The 17,764-nt window shown below is 42.5% G+C and overlaps 1 protein-coding gene across 6 annotated transcripts in view; it reads left to right on the top strand.

Annotated features, from left to right (window-relative positions):
* The window catches only part of LOC132816625 (phospholipid scramblase 1-like), a 116,765-nt gene that overhangs the window by 87,748 nt on the left and 11,253 nt on the right, over positions 1–17,764 (top strand). For all 6 annotated transcript variants that reach the window (XM_060826438.1, XM_060826444.1, XM_060826439.1 and 3 more), the window contains 3 exons: positions 1,357–1,577; positions 4,674–4,835; positions 9,470–9,631. In XM_060826438.1, the coding sequence (XP_060682421.1) occupies positions 1,357–1,577; positions 4,674–4,835; positions 9,470–9,631 (545 nt within the window). The remainder of the gene's footprint in view (positions 1–1,356; positions 1,578–4,673; positions 4,836–9,469; positions 9,632–17,764) is intronic.

Raw genomic sequence — 17,764 nt, 5'->3', positions numbered from 1 at the left:
CTGTTGTTAATTATCAAAAAATTACTTGTTTTCACTTTGAGGAAGGAAACTGCCATCCTTTTCTCATCAGGCCTACATGTGACTCCAGACCTACAGCAATGTGATTAGATTAGATTAGATTTGATTACTTACAGTGTGGAAACAGGCCCTTCGGCCCAACAAGTCCACACCGACCCGCCGAAGCGCAACCCACCCATACCCCTACATTTACCCCTTACCTAACACTATGGGCAATTTAGCATGGCCAATTCACCTGACCAGCACATCTTTGGACTGTGGGAGGAAACCGGAGCACCTGGAGGAAACCCACGCAGACACGGGGAGAACGTGCAAACTCCACACAGTCAGTCGCCTGAGTCGGGAATTGAACCCGGGTCTCAGGCGCTGAGGCAGCAGTGCGAACCACTGTGCCACCGTGCCGCCCAGTGGTTGACTCTTAACTGCCCTCTGGGATATTAGAGATGGCCAATAAATACTGGCCTAGCCAACGGCATCCTCATGCTGTGAATGAATAAAAAAAGTGCATTTCAATGTTATGCACATACGTTAAGTATTGACAACTTCAGCTCTACCAATGGCTAGCACTGTCTTCTCCATGGGAGTTAAAACATGCATGTGTACCACTTACTGTGATGTTAGTCCTACAAGTCTGAATGTGGACTGTCTTCTTGAAAAATAATATTTCTTCCATAATCGACAACCACTGCATAACCTAGCACCAAGCCAGGGTTGCGATTCCTGCAGATAGTAGCTAAAAATGTACCTTGTTTTGAAGCATCATTTAGTAAAATCTATCTTTTTTAGTACCTGAATTCACTCTGTTGAGATGTTGGAGTCAGTTGGGTGTACTGAATGTATAAAAACATTAATTTTAGTACAGATAAATACACATGTATTTACACACTACACCTGCAAATTTAATCCCGTTTTATCTGAGCACTGGGTAGAATTTCTTCAGGGATTCCTCCAACCTCTGACAACAAGCCAAAGAAATGGTGACGGTTTTCCACTTTGCAGTGACCGTCTTTTGTTACAAGTGGGTGATTGGAAGAACCACCAGGGGTATTTGAGATGTGTATATTCAACGCCATTCGAAGGCTGGCAAGTTTTAAAACCAAGATTGGAAGTTTGTCTAAACTTAACAGTGTGTCAGATTTCAGAGGTCTGAGTTTCTTTTTCAGTCCTGAACTACATGAACTGTTTACCAATTCATTTACAGATATGTATTAGAAATGTTTCATGATATCTAACTTCAGGCCTGGTATGTTGGTTTATTCCTAATTTCGGTAAATGGCAGTAAGTACTTCTGTTTTCAGAATGCTGGATATTAATGTAGGGTAGTGTTTTATTTTTCAGCTTTAACAGGATTTGAGACCAAAAACAAGTATGAGCTAAAGAATAGTTTGGGCCAGAGAATTTACTATGCAGTTGAAGACAGTGAATTCTGTAACCGAATATGTTGTGGGTCTAATCGAGCATTTATCATAAAGATTTTGGATAATGTTGGGCACACCGTCATGCACCTTGTTCGTCCTTTGGGATGTGGATCATGTTGCTGTCCTTGTTGTCTCCACCAGGTGAGTGAATACCAGTTGGACTGGTTTTTGTGTCTGAATCTGTTTCTGTTCATACACCCTTAACATTACAGCCTTTTTGAAAGCTATTTGCAGTTTTTGTGATCGACCACATTTACATGAAAATTATCAAGTGTTAAGCATAGCTGTTTACTAGATTTTGAGAATTTGTATCAAATTTGGGTTTCAAACCCCATAGTCCCAAAAAATGTACATATGTTGTAGCGTGCAGTTTTAATAATACCCAGAGCATTATGTGATAATATGCCATCATGTAGAACACCTTTGCCTTGTCACTTCTCCCAAATGGTATTATTGTTGCCTGAAACAGCTTTAATATTGATGCAATTTATTAATTGGACCTATGGAACCTATAAAGAAAGTGCTTCTTCTACATTGTATGAATGGGAAACTGACGCTAAATAGTTTAACTTGTTTAACATTGTCTCTGGAATTGTGACAAATTAGCCAAGCTAGTGTAAATGGTTATAACATTTATAAATAAGACATTTTCCAAGCTATTGGTGTAAATAGCTTCCACCTAAACCATTGGAACATTGTCCATGTATTTCCTTTCCAGGAAAAGCAGAACAGATCCAGTCTTGCCAATTATTGTCCCCTCAGTCCACTCTCAATTATGAACCAAGTGATGGAAGGTGTCACTGACAGTGCTATTAAGCAGCACTTGCTTAGCAATAACTTTCTTACTGATGCTAAGTTTGGATTCCACCAGGATCACTTGACTTCTGACCTCATTACAGCCATAGTACAAACATGAATAAAGCAGCAGAATTCAAGAGATGATGTAAGAAAGGTAACCCACAATATTGCAGTAGCATTTACTGAGTGTCGCATCAAGGAGCTCTAACAAAATTTAAGTCAATGGAATCAAGGGAACATTATCTATTTGTTGAAGTAAACAGAGCTGACATATTAGTTACACAGCAGAGGACTTCAATGAATACTGTGCCACAGAAAAACATTATTACAAAGGCATAGTACTAAAGGTGAATCCCTCCTTTGAACTGCCGCAATCCATATGATGTAGGTACACGCCTAGTAATGTCAAGGAAGAAATTCCAGGACTGCAACTCATTTATCATTGAAGGAACAGTGATATAGTTCCAAGTCAGGATGGGTTTTGGCTTGGAGGGAAGCATCCATGTGTAGATTTTGTATCTTGTTACCTTTGTACCTAAAATGGTGCATAGGTGGTGACTTGTAAACTTTTTCACTGTAAGCATGTGAGTACATGCAACAATAAATCCAATTCAATTCAATTCAATATGGTGGTATTCCTATGCAGTTCTGCTTATGGCCTTCTAGATGATAAAGATCATTAGATCATAAAATCTTAATAAAAGGAGCAGCTGTAAAACATTTAGCATGATAAACATGCTCCATCATTCAATATTTCAGCCTAACTGCCCTGCCCCTCATAACTGATAACTTCCTTTGAATATATACAAGGCCAGTTAGACAATGACCCTTCAATAAGCCAACCTCAACTACCCTCTGCAGAAGAGAATTCCATAAACCCATGTCTATATGAGAGATGATGTTTTTTCTGTCTTTGTCTTCTATGGAAGAATTCTTATTTTAAAAATGTCTTCTAGTTCTAGTTTCCTTAGAGGGAAAACAGCTTCTCAGGATGTACCCACTCAAACCCAATCAGAATCCTATAAGATACCTCTAATCTTCTGAGCCCCAATGTGAGTTTGGAAGGTGCTGTTGAAAGAGGCTATGCAAGTTCCTCTGGGAATGTAAGCATCTCGTATATATCACATTCTGTGATCATTGTGCAACAGTGGTGGAAGAAGTGAATGGTTGAAATGGTGGGTGCAGTGCTTATCAAGCAGCTTGCTTTCTCCTAGAAGTAACTAAACTTTTGGTGTTGATGAGCTGAAGTCATTCAGGCAAGTGCAGAGCATTCCAGAAAATTCTACTTGTGCCTTTATGCAATTATTTTGAGATTAACTGCAAACATTCTAAAAATATTAAGGAAATTAACATGATGAAGCGCATTGTGTACTTACCATACTTATTCAGAAGGATGTATTCAACTTTGTGTTCAGCACAAGATTTTGCCACAGCTTTCAATACAGGAACTTGCTGTAGTTTTAATAAAATGCCTTTGCACATTACTGTACATGGAAATAATTGCACTTATTTCAATTTTTTTTCATAAAGTTGTATTGAACAATGTTCCTTCCAGAGGTTTCAAAATTTGTCCTTGGTGAATGCTCAAAATCTGGATTTTCTAAAAAGATTAATTGCTGTCCTGAGGAACTCTTGATAACATTAATCAGATCTTCATTCTTGAAATACTGAATTAAAAATGTTTTTCAAACAACACTTAAGATTAGTGAAGTTGTAACCCTGTTTGTTCTAAATGTATAGAGCATTGATCAGTACAGAATTTACTCAAATGTTGAATGTAAAAATGCAAATCTGTGCACTTTTGCTGGTTTTCAATTGATATTTAACTTATCACCCACTTCTTACAAAATGCATAAAATTCTGTTTCTGAATTCTGAATTCTTTAGAAAATCCAGAGTGAAGGGATAACATCTCCAGCACAGGATGCTATGTAAGATAGCCAAATATGTACAAAAATAGAATAATTCAAGAATATATTGGCTGTATATTGCTACAGACAGAATGCACTGAGGGGAAGTTAAGGATTCCTTTAGTTTGTGGTCCCTGGCAAAGAATGAGCTAAAATAAGAGATTATGATGTCTCGCATCAATAGCATTACCCTGGAAGAAGATAGCACATTTGAAGCATAGAAATAAACAGAGGGAGAAGTTCAATAATAAATTATGATATCAATTGAATTAATTTTATGAATCAGATTGTAATTGGAGCAAAGTACAAATAGAAGCCAGAGGTGTGCAAAAGGAACCTTGTTTAGTTGATGTTTCATTGATGGGAACATAAATACAGCTAAAGATGGGTCCTGAGCACTTTTTTTTTGCAGTTTTGTTTTCTAACTCATTTTATAATTTTGAAATATTATCCCTGTTTATTCTTTCAATTTATTTTAACATTCAGGAATGTGTCAGCAGTTTAGTATATTTGTTTCATTTGCTTTGCAGATGGAAGTTCAGGCACCACCTGGAAAGGCTATTGGTTACGTTGTACAGGAATGGCATCCCTTTATACCTAAATTCAGCATCCAGAATGAAAAACATGACACAGTATTGAAAGTGAAAGGTCCCTGTTTGGCATTCAGTTGTCTGGGAGATGTAAACTTTGATGTAAGTACAACAGGATAACTCCGATCTTTCCATGACCTTCAATAACAACTTGCACAAAAGCAGATGAACTACAGCCACAGCTTCATTCTGACATTCACTTCTTTGTTTCTCTAATGAGGTTCGACTGCTATAACTGAAGATTTGGAGTGGGGGGGAATTTTAACCCTTCACAATGGGCAGGAGAGGTTGAGGCAGGGGTGAGGGAGCAGGGTTAGCTTTGTTTTTAAAAATGTGCAATCTGCACAAATTTGTTACTGATACACCAGTGTAACGATGGTGGGTTTGGTATGTCTGAATAGGCCCATGATACCTATCCTTTGGGACTTATTTCCTCCGATTTTGGGAGTCATTTAAATGTAAAGACTGCACCAAGTTAGCCGAGGCAAGAGAAACTCAGCAGCTAAAGGCAGGAGCTGCCATAGCCAGCAGTAAATGATTTTGCAGCACTGTTTGAGGATTAGGAGCAGCAGGTGGGCTCTTCTCACTTCAGTCTCTCAAGCAAACCCTGTGACAGGATCTCTTATTGCCTCCCTTCTTCTTGTTGTTGCTTCCCTCCAAACATTTCTAGTTCCACTAGCTCCAAACTTTCTTGATTATTGTGGAGTTCATTGTTGAAAATTACTAGCCCTACTTTCCATCCCTGGAATCCCTGCGCGGCAGTTGGCCAGCAACTTGATTTATGGTAAAAAGCTTTCATGACATTTTTGATTTTATGACTGTAAACATGCATTACCCTCCAGGAGGAAGTGAGGACTGCAGATGCTGGAGAGCAGAGTCAAAAAGTGTGGTGCTGGAAAAGCACAGCCGGTCAGGCAGCATCCAAGGAGCAGGAGAATTAGCATTGCAAGCATAAGCTCTTCATCAGGAATGTGAAGACGTCTTCCTGATGAAGACCTTATGTTTGAAACATCGACTCTCCTGCTCCTCGGATGCTGCCTGACCTAATGTGCTTTTCCAGCACCACACTTCTATGCACTACCCTCCACCTTTCTCCCACCCCTAGACTTCTTTCTGACTTTGTGCTGTATAATTATGGGAGGTATCATTTAGTAAATTGAATTATCTGTAAAGTTTTCATTAATCTTGTTACTATTAATAGGTTGTTCTTCATATGATTGGGTAAATTATTACACACTTAAATGTCAGCTAATACCACCTTCAGGTGACTGTCGGAGATTTGTAGATGTATATCTTAAAGCTAACTGAATAAGTAACTGATGAAAATTTGTCATTAAGTCATACAGCATGGAAAAAGACCCTTCGGTCTAACCTGTCAAACATATTCCCAGACTAAACTAGTTCCACCTGCCTGCTCCTGGCCCATTTCTGTCCAAATATTTCCCCCATGTGTGTTTTTTTAAATCTCTCTCCTCTTACCTTAAAAATATGCCCCGCAGTTTTGAAAATCCATCCTAGGAAAACAACGACTACCATTAACTCACTCCTATACTCAAAGCAAATGAAGACAAGTGTGCCAAATGCTTTTTGAACCTCTCTGTCTGTATGTGATGCAAACTTCAAAGAATTATGTACCTGCACGTGTAGGTCCCTCTGTTCTACAACACAACTCAAGGCCCTACCGTTAACTGTATAAGCCCTACCCTTTATAAAATCCCTACAGTGTGGAAACAGGCCATTTGGCCCAACAAGTCCACAACGACTCTCCGAAGAGTAACCCATCCCCCTACTACTCTATATTTATCCCTGACTAATGATCCTAACCTACACATCCATTAATACTGTGGGTGATTTAGCATGGCCAATTCACCTAAACCGCACATCTTTGGTCTATTGGCGGAAACCAGAGCATCTGGAGGAAACCCACGCAAACACTGGGAAAATGTGCAAACTCCACACAGAGAGTCGCCTGAGGCAGGAATTGAACCCTAGTCCCTCATGTTGTGAAACAGCAGTGCTAACCACTGAGCCACTTCCCTATTTGTTGTACCAAAATGCAGTACAGTCATTGAGATTTACAGCATGGAAACAGACCTTTCAGTCCATCTCGTCATGCCCAACAGATATTCTAACCTAGTCTAGTCCCATTTGCTAACACTTGGCTCATATCCCTCCAAATGCTTCCTATTCATAGATGCCTTTTAAATGCTGTAATTGTACCAGCCTTCACCACTTCCTCTGGCAGCTCATTCCATGCATGCACTACCTTCTGTGAAAAAGTTGCCCCTTAGGTCCCTTTTATATCTTTCCCCTCTCACCCTAAACCTATGCCCTCTAGTTCTGGACTCCTCCCACCCCAGGAAAAAGACCTTGTTGATTCATGTGATTCATGCCCCTCATGATTGTATAAAGCTTTCTAAGATTACCCCTCAGCCTCTGACGCTTCAGGGCAAAAAGTCCCAGCCTATTAGTCTCTCCCTGTAGCTCAAATCCTCCAACCCTGTCAACATCCTTGTAAATCTTTTCTGAACCCTTTCAAGTTTCACAACATCCTTCCATTAGGAAAGAGACCAGAATTGCACGCAATATTCCAAAAGTGGTCTCACCAATGACCTGTACAGTCGCAATATGAGCTCCAATATCTGGGATATGTATTTAGATATTTTAAATGAGTTAAGTAGAAACAGAGAACATACATTTGTGCAGTTTCTATCTTAAACTCTGTATGTGCTACAGCATTGCATAGCTAATTAAGAGCTTTTGAAGTGTAATTGCTGATGCAAAGTAGGGAAACAGAATTTGTGTAGTACTTTTAATCTGTGCCAATATTCCAAACCACTTCATCATTGTGGAATCACAAATCAGCATTGAACTGTTAAGAAGGTATTACTGGTTGACGAAAGATTGATCGAAGAGGGGGATTTAAAATCACAGTTAAGAGTTCTTGTAAATTCCTGGCCCTAAGAAGTGAGAGCAGGCTTGCACCAGGTGAGCTGCTGACCCTGCTTTGCCTTTCATGGTCATTGTGGCAGATCTTGGGAATCCAATCCAATTTCCCACACACTTCCCATATCCACTGCAATTCAAAAACAAAATACTCCTAATTCCCCACGATAATTCCTCCTGTTTCTGCTTTCAAGGCACACATATTTAGTACGGCTCCTCTTTCTCATACCTGTAAAAACTTTGAGAGTCTGCTTTATATATCTGGCTACTTTACCTTCATATTCCACTTTTTACAGTATTTTTGGTGATTCCTCGCTGCTGCCTAAAACCCCCTCAATTCTCGGAGTTGCTATTTTTCTTTTGGCTTTGTAAGCTTTTTTGGTTATACTTCACTTTCTGAGTGGAGAAAGGATGCATCAGTTTTGTTGAGATTTTAGTTTTCAAGAGAACATAATATTATTCAGCACTTTCAATAGTTTATTTAAATGTCTCCTATTTATTTACTGCCAAACATTTTAGTCTGTCTATTCAATTAACTGCAGCCTGGCTGCCACACTTCTATGAAATAGACTTTGTTTGAGTGTTTGAACTTTGTCTCTAAAGTCTGTATAATTTTATTTTTCTGTATTTTTGTTTGTACCACGTTGTTCTGCACTTATATTGCCAGCTGCTTTGGGTCTTACTATTTTAAAGTTTCTGAGCTTGTATCTGTGTCTGGGCTAGAAACAAAGCAGGCTTAATGATTATAATAATTCAGTTTTGGTTTCTGGAGTTCTGCTGAATAATGGAGATAGGAGGTTATTACCCATGACACCATTATAGTTGCAGCTTTTGCCTGCCTGAAAAGCCCCTCAATAACTTCAGGTGCCCCATATCGGGCAATCATTAACCAAATGTGGTTGGAAACATAGAAAGTGTTCAACCAGTGCATATCAACGAGTGGAAACTGCAACACTTCACGTGTCATGTCAAAATGTCATCATTCAAAATTTTGTGAATCTTTGGAAGTGTCTACCCAGGTGTTATGGATGCACTATCATTAAATTTAAACACTCAGATTGACAGATTGGTGGTGTTTCTCACAATCAAGTGATATTAGGAGTTTGTGTTAAAATGGACATTAAACATAGGTTCAGCCATGCAGGGGACCAAGTGATCTTCTCCTCCAATTTCATCAGTCCTTCAAAGGAGCTCCCTCCTTCACCTCCTTTTAATATAGCCAGTAAGGACCTGTCTATGTTTGTGTGTCAGGTTGGTGGGGTTGATTGCGTGTTGGGGGGGGGGTGAGGTTGATTGTGTGTCACGGGGGGTGGGGTTGATTGCGTGTCGGGAGGGTGGGGTTGGTTGCATGTCAGGGGGTGGGGTTGGTTGCGTGTCGGGAGGGTGGGGTTGGTTGCGTGTCAGGGGGTGGGGTTGATTGCGTGTCGGGAGGGTGGGGTTGGTTGCGTGTCGGGAGGGTGGGGTTGATTGCGTGTCGGGGGGGTGAGGTTGATTGCGTTTCGGCGGGGTGGGGTTGATTGCGTTTCGGCGGGGTGGGGTTGATTGCATTTCGGCGGGGTGGGGTTGATGGCGTGTCGGGGGTGGGGTTGATTCCGTGTCGGGGGGGGTGAGGTTGATGGCGTGTCGGGGAGGTGGGGTTGATGGCGTGTCAGGGGGGGCGGGGCGGAGAACTGAGATTGAAACAAAAATTGAAAGTTGAAAACTAGCCATGAGATTTCTATAATATGAGTATTTTTAAAAAAATTTTGGATCAAAATAAGATATTTTCTGTTTTGAATTTTTTTAAATAGGTTGTAAGTCTGGATGAAACCAGTGTTGTTGGAAGGATATCAAAGCAGTGGTCAGGTCTTATTCGAGAATACCTCACTGATACTGATAACTTTGGAATTCAGTTTCCGATGGATTTAGATGTTAAGATTAAAGCTGTCCTTCTTGGAGCATGCTTACTGGTGGTAAGTAATGAAGTGACATTCCAGTTGGCATTGTTGGGAAGGAAAAATAGTAATCAACACATTCCACACAGATGCTTAATTTAAAACTCCAATGTTCAGAAGTTAAGATTTGCAAATTCTTGGGATGGGACATGGCTGAAATTAATGTGTCCACAGGAGTTTGGTCAGGCATGAAATCCAGTTGGTGAACCAAACCTAAAGGTGTTACATTATATATTGGAGTAAGTTTCAAGATGGGCGACGAATGGTCAGCCTTTGGTCACTGACCTATATAGTTCACCGTTTTAGTATGCAATTATATCACCAGGATTAAATTTATGATGTTATGTCTGAAATGAGAATAGTGCAATGTGTTTTTCTATAGGTCATGATGTAAATTGTATTATTTCATCCAATTCTTGATATGACCAATTTTATGCTTTCTCTGAATTCAACTCATAAACCAAAAAAAACCCATCAACCAGATTTATTTAAAAAACATAAAGGTATTGATTTATTATAAGGCAAAACTTATTCCATGAAGATATTAAATTAGTTAACACACACAGTTTGTTATATAAAAATATAAATGATTATCTCTTTAAATGATCAAATATGCACAAATACCAGGTAAAGGGGAAATTAAAAGATTTCTTTCTGCATAGACTCACTTTGAAGGAGGAAGTGCTTTTGGCCAAAAACGTTTAGTTATGAAAGAAAAGAAAGTGGAGAAAGAGCTGTCAATCTTGCACTTTAGCACATGTACACAGGTCACTAGACTTATTTCTGGGGTCTTGGCAGATGCAACTTGCTCAGGAAGCACAACATTGAGAAGTCCTCTTGTCACTTTTGAAAACAATAGTTCAATTTCAAATTGGATTCACAACAAAGATACTTCAGAAGCAGGAGAGACAAGCTAAGCAGTATGTTCATGTGCAGTTCCCCCTCAGTTTAAAAAAAAAGCCTCTAATAGTCTGTAAATAACCATCCAGCTAAGTCAGGCAAGTCTAGCAAACAAATATAAAAATTAGCTGCAACCATGTTGATTCCAAGAAATGCCTTGTTTAATAAAATGCCACAAAATGTCCTTTCATTGACCTTTAAGAAATTTGAAATAGATCAATTCCTTCACAGGTTAAGATTTGGAGATGCTGGTGTTGGACTGGGGTGTACAAAGTTAAAAATCACACAATACCAGGTTATAGTCCAACAGGTTTAATTGGAAGCACACTAGCTTTTGGAGCGACGCTCCTTCATCAGGTGGTAGTGGAGGGCTTGATCGTAACACAGAATTTATAGCAAAAATTTACAGTGCGATGTAACTGAAATTATACATTGACAGATTGATTGTCTGTTAAGCCTTTCATCTGTTAGAATACAGTGATAGTTTCACTTCTTTCATGTGTAAATCACAAAACTTTTTAAAAAAAAGTTGCATTCTCGGATTAGCTGTTAACAGTGGTGATGGCTAGACAATATGTTGAAGGTGTTAGCCCCCTGTGTTCTCTGTCTATGCCATGATGTTTAGATTGATTCTAATCTAAAAAGTGAGATAATGGAGTTTACATAAATTCATGCAGTTTTTGAGCTCATGTGTATGTGTGTATAGGAGTGTCTGAGTGTGTGTGTACAGTGCAATGGTGGTCACCTGTAATGTGACATCAACCTAAGATCCCGGTTGAGGCCCTCCCTATGGGTATCGAACTTAGCTATCAGCCTCTGCTCGGCCACTTTTCTCTACTGCCTGTCCCGAAGTCCACCTTGGAGGATGGTCACCTGAAGGTCCGAGACTGAATGTCCTGGATCACTGAAGTGTTCCCCAACTGGGAGGGAACCCTCCTGTCTGTTGATTGTTGTGTGGTGCCCATTCATCCATTGTCGTAGCCTTTGCTCGGTTTCCCCAATGTATCATGCCTCCGGGCATCCTTGCCTACAACGTATAAGATAGACAACGTTGGCTGAGTCACATGAGTACCTGCCATGTACAAGATGGGAGGTGTCCCCACACGTAATAGTGGTATCTATGTCCACACTTTCTGACACGTCTTGCAGCATCTACCGTGACAGGGTTGTATGGAGTTGTCCTGAGAGCCAGGCAGCTTGCTACGAACAACGATCTGTTTGAGGTTTGGCGGTTGTTTAAACGCAAGTAGTGGAGGTATGGGGAAGGTCTTGGTGAGGTGCGCATCCCCATTGATAATGTGTTGCAGGTCATGAAGAACATGGCGTAATTTTTCAGCTCCTGGGAAATACTGAACAACGAAGGGTACCCTGTCGGTTGCAGCAGGTGTCTGTCTCCTGAGGAGGTCATTACGGTTCCTTGCTGTGGCATGTTGGAACTGGCAGTCGATGAGTTGGGCATCATACCCCGATCTTGTGAGGGCATCCCTGAGTATTTCCAGGTGTCTGTCACGTTCCTCCTCATCTGAGCAGATCCGGTGTATGCGTAGGGCTTGTCCATAGGGAATGGCTGTTTTAATATGTTTTGGGTGAAAGCTGGAGAAGTGTAGCATTGTGAGGTTGTCTGTGGGTTTGCGGTAGAGTGTGTTGCTGAGGTGTCCATCCTTGATGGAGCAGCATATGTCCAAGAATGTGACAGACAGTCAAGAGTAGTCCATGGTGAGTTTGATGGTGGGATGAAACTTGTTGATGTCACTGTGTAGTTTTATCAGTGACTCCTCGCCATGGGTCCAGAGGAGGAAAATGTCACCAATGTACCTGGTGTACAATGTTGGTTGGAGATTCTGCATAGAGAAGAAGACTTGTTCGAACCTGTGCATAAAAACGTTGGCATATTGGGGTGCAAATTTGGTTCCCGTGGCTGTTCCGTGTGTCTGGATGAAGAAGTGGTTGTCAAAGGTGAAGACATTGTGATCAAGAATAAAGTGGATGAGTTGTAGGATGGTGTTTGGAGATTGGCAGTTGTTGGTGTTGAGTACTGAGGCTGTTGCCACGATGCCATCATTGCGGGGGATGCTGATGTAGAGTGCGGAAACGTCCATCGTGACAAGGAATGTTCCCAGTTCGACTGGTCCGCGGGCGCTGAGTTTCTGTAAGAAATCCATAGTGTCATGACAGAAGCTGGGGATCCCCTGTACAGTAAGTTTCAAGATGCCTTTCACATAGCCGGAGAGATTCTCACATGGGGTCACATTGCCTGACACGATGGGACGTCCCGGTGTGTTGGCTTGTGTACCTTTGGAAGGCAGTAAAAGTCGCCTACACGAGAAGTACTTGGGATGAGGGCGCGTAGGGAACTCTGAAGGACTGGATCCAAAGTTCTGATCAGTGTGTTTAATTCTCGGTGTGTTCTTTGATTGGATCAGCTGGTAGTTGCCTGTAATGTTCCTGGTTGTGTTGAACTGGAACAGTCATCACAGGGATCTCTAGAGGAGCAATCAAAGAACGTGTCAACTTGGAGCCCACCGGAGGGCCACTGCCCTGGGCTTGACATGTATGCTCAAACCATCAGGAAATATATAAATACCAGATTCATCAGCAGTACCCACAAGGTAGAGCAAAGAGGTAAAAACAATGACTGCAGATGCTGGAAAACAGATTCTGGATTAGTGGTGCTGGAAGAGCACAGCAGTTCACGCAGCATCCGAGGAGCAGCGAATCATCACCCGTTCACAGCGCAATGCCATCCAGTCTCTCAAAACCAATCACAACATTGTCAACAAACCAGCAGATAAAAGAGGAGCCATTGTCATTCAGAATAGAACAGATTACTGCAAGGAAGTGTACCGACAACTGAACAACCAGGAACACTACAGGCAACTACCAGCTGATCCAACCAAAGAACCCACCCGTGAATTAAACACACTGATCAGAACTTTGGATCCAGTCCTTCAGATTTCCCTATGCGCCCTCATCTCAAGTACTTCTCGTGTAGGCGAGTTCTACTGCCTTCCAAAGATACACAAAGCCAACACACCGGGACGTCCCATCATGTCGGGCAATGTGACCCCCAGTGAGAATCTCTCTGGCTATGTGGAAGGCATCTTGAAACCTACTGTACAGGGGATCCCCAGCTTCTGTCGTGACACTGTGGATTTCTTACAGAAACTCAGCACCCACAGGCCAGTCGAACCGGGAACATTCCTCGTCACAATGGATGTTTCCGCACTCTACACCAGCATCCCCCGCAATGATGGCATCGCGGCAACAGCCTCCGTACTCAACACCAACAACTGCCAATCTCCAAACACCATCCTACAACTCATCCACTTTATTCTTGATCACAATGTCTTCACCTTTGACAACCAGTTCTTCATCCAGACACACGGAACAGCCACGGGAACCAAATTTGCACCCCAATATGCCAACGTTTTTATGCACAGGTTCGAACAAGTCTTCTTCTCTATGCAGAATCTCCAACCAACATTGTACACCAGGTACATTGGTGACATTTTCTTCCTCTTGACCCATGGCGAGGAGTCACTGATAAAACTACACAGTGACATCAACAAGTTTCATCCCACCATCAAACTCACCATGGACTACTCTTGACTGTCTGTCTCATTCTTGGACACATGCGTCTCCATCAAGGATGGACGCCTCAGCACCACACTCTACCGCAAACCCACAGACAACCTCACAATGCTACACTACTCCAGCTTCCACCCAAAACATATTAAAACAGCCATTCCCTATGGACAAGCCCTACGCATACACCGGATCTGCTCAGATGAGGAGGAACGTGACAGACACCTGGAAATACTCAGGGATGCCCTCACAAGATCGGGGTATGATGCCCAACTCATCGACTGCCAGTTCCAACATGCCACAGCAAGGAACCGTAATGACCTCCTCAGGAGACAGACACCTGCTGCAACCGACAGGGTACCCTTCATTGTTCAGTATTTCCCAGGAGCTGAAAAATTATGCCATGTTCTTCGTGACCTGCAACACATTATCAATGAGGATGAGCATCTCACCAAGACCTTCCCCATACCTCCACTACTTGCGTTTAAACAACCGCCAAACCTCAAACAGATCGTTGTTCGTAGCAAGCTGCCTGGCTCTCAGGACAACTCCATACAACCCTGTCACGGTAGATGCTGCAAGACGTGTCAGAGTGTGGACATAGATACCACCATTACGTGTGGGGACACCTCCCATCTTGTACATGGCAGGTACTCATGTGACTCAGCCAACGTTGTCTATCTTTTACGTTGCAGGCAAGGATGCCCAGAGGCATGATACATTGGGGAAACCGAGCAAAGGCTGTGACAATGGATGAATGGGCACCGCACAACAATCAACAGACAGGAGGATTCCCTCCCAGTTGGGGAACACTTCAGTGGTCCAGGACATTCAGCCTCAGACCTTCGGGTGACTATCCTCCAAGTGGACTTCGGGACAGGCAGCAGAGGAAAGTGGCTGAGCAGAGGCTGATAGCTAATTTCGGTACCCATAGGGAGGGCCTCAACTGGGACCTTGGGTTCATGTCACATTACAGGTGACCACCATTGCACTATACATACACACACAGATACTCCTACACACACACGCACACACACACAGGCTCTTCTATACATGTACATAGACACGGATAGACACACACACAGACGTGCATGCAGACACCCACACACACCCTTACAGACACACGCACTCCCACACTCACACTTTCACCACCTCACAGACTTAAGACACTCTGCACTTACTACACACACACATACACTTTCTCACACTCACAACCCCCAACCCAGACAGACACACACACACAGACAGACAAAGACCCACATGCACACATATATTGTGTGGGGTGAATTTGTACTTGCAGGGTTACATTGTACTTTGCTTAAAAACTGCATGCATTCATGTAAAACGGCGTTATCTCACTTTTTAGATTAGAATCAATCTAAACATCATGGCATAGACAGAGAACACAGGGGGCTAACACCTCCAAAATATTGTCGAGCTATCACCATTGTTAACAGCTAACCTGAGAATGCAACTTTTTTAAAAAAAAGGTTTTGTGATTTACACATGAAAGAAGTGAAACCATCATAGTATTCTAACAGATAAAAGGCTTAACAGACAATCAATTTGTAATTTCAATTACATCACACTGTAAATTTTTGCTATAAATTCAGTGTGTCAGGATTGAGCCCTCCACAATCACCTGATGAAGGAGCATCGCTCCGAAAGCTAGTGTGCTTTCAATTAAGCCTGTTGGACTATAACCTGGTGTTGTGTGATTTTTAACAACACAGGTTAAGCATGTGTCCTTTGGTGTTTAAAAGTTGAGAGGTGATTTTATTGAAACATATAAGATCCTGAGTGAACTTAGTAGCTTGAAAACAGAAGGTAATTGTGGGGAGCCTAGAATGAAGCGACTTAGTTTAAAAATAAGAGGTCTCCCTTATAAGACAGAGATGAGGAGATAATTTCTGTGTGCACAATCACTAAGAATGTTGAGCCCACAAAAGGGTTCACAGAGTCAGCAGGTAACTGTGTCCAGGGTTTACTCAGCCATTCCCACGAGCATGAGGGAGTTGCTGGTGGTAATCTTTGTGTTTGTACGCACTCTGGACACTACCTCATCAATGTGACTATGTTTGCATCCAGTCCTGGATACCAGATTAACTTCTTGCCAATGTCTTCATTTTGGAAACCCCTAGGTAAAAACAAGGGCTGCTGATGCTGGAAACCAGATTCTAGATTTGAGTGGTGCTGGAAAAGCACAGCAGTTCAGGCAGCATCCAAGGAACAGGAAAATTGACATTATGGGCAAAAGCCCTTTATCAGGAATAGAGGCAGAGTGCCTGCAGGGTGGAGAGATAAATGAGAGGAGGGTGGGGAGAAAGTAGAGTATAATAGGTGAGTGGGGGTGGGGATGAAGGTGATAGGTCAGAGAGGAGGGTGGAGCGGATAGGTGGGAAGGAAGATAGGCAGGTAGGACAGGTCATGGGGACAGTGCTGTGCCATAAGTTTAGAGTTGGGGTGAGGTGGGGGAAGGGGAAATGAGGAAACTGGTGAAATCCACAGTAATGCCCTGGGGTTGAAGTGTTCCGAGGTGGAAGATGAGGCGTTCTTCCTCCAGGTGTCTGGTGGTGAGGGAGCGGAGGCCCAGGACCTCCATGTCCTGGGCAGAGTGGGAGGGGGAGTTGAAATGTTGGGCTACAGGTCGGTAGGGTTGATTGGTGCGGGTGTCCCAGAAATGTTCCCTAAAGCGCTCTGCTAGGAGGCATCCAGTCTCCCCAATGTAGAGGAGACCACATTGGGAGCAACGGATACAATAAATGATATTGGTGGATGTGCAGGTAAAACTTTGGATGTGGAAGGCGCCTTTAGGGCCTTGGATAGAGGTGAGACAGGAGGTGTGGGCGGGCGCAGGTTTTATAGTTCCTGCGGTGGCAGGGGAAGGTGCCAGGATGGGAGGGTGGGTTGTAGGGGATGTGGATCTGACCTGACCATGGTGGAGTTCAGCCAGTACCTGGTGGCAACCTTTGCTCGAGAAAATTACTCTTACTACCCAAAATAAAATGCCGTCCTCTTCAGTTATCTGGTTTCACTGGGTCCAGAAAAATATCAATTCTGGTTGTGATGGCCCTTTTGTTTCCCTCATCACCACCAGATGTTTCCGTTTTTCCTGGATAGAATCTGTTTTTGTCCACAATCCAATATTGTCAGCACTGAGTAGAAGAGTATCCTGAAAGTTTAAAAGCAGAATGAGCAGTTCTCATGGCGGCACCACTGGTGGGAGGTGGCTCAAGGCATCCATATTTGCTACTTGGCATCCCAGATGGTGTTCCAAATTGTAATTGTACTTAGAATGAGAACACACTGCTAATTTCAACCTGAAGCTATGGGTGGTGCAGCCTTGTCCTCTTTGAGTATCCCTAGCAGGGTTTATATTCTGTTGCTATTACACATTTATGTCTGTCAAAGTATTGATGGAACTTTCTCACATCAAACTTTCTTTCTTTATCTGGGTGTATTTGTGCTCTGCATCAGCTAAAATCTGGGAAGCATACACTATCGAGTGTTCCTCTCCAAAGGGATCAACCTGTGACCCTACAGTACACCGATACCATACAGGGAGGCATCACACATCAGCACCAGTGATCTAGCTTGGGATCATAGTGGGCCAACACTTCTTCACTTCCCTAAAAGCTCTGCCTTTGCTATGAGACCCTTCCAAGG

The sequence above is a fragment of the Hemiscyllium ocellatum genome, chromosome 6, assembly GCF_020745735.1.
Source record: "Hemiscyllium ocellatum isolate sHemOce1 chromosome 6, sHemOce1.pat.X.cur, whole genome shotgun sequence".
In the NCBI taxonomy this organism is placed as follows: domain Eukaryota; kingdom Metazoa; phylum Chordata; class Chondrichthyes; order Orectolobiformes; family Hemiscylliidae; genus Hemiscyllium; species Hemiscyllium ocellatum.
This window is presented reverse-complemented; position numbering and strand designations above follow the sequence as displayed.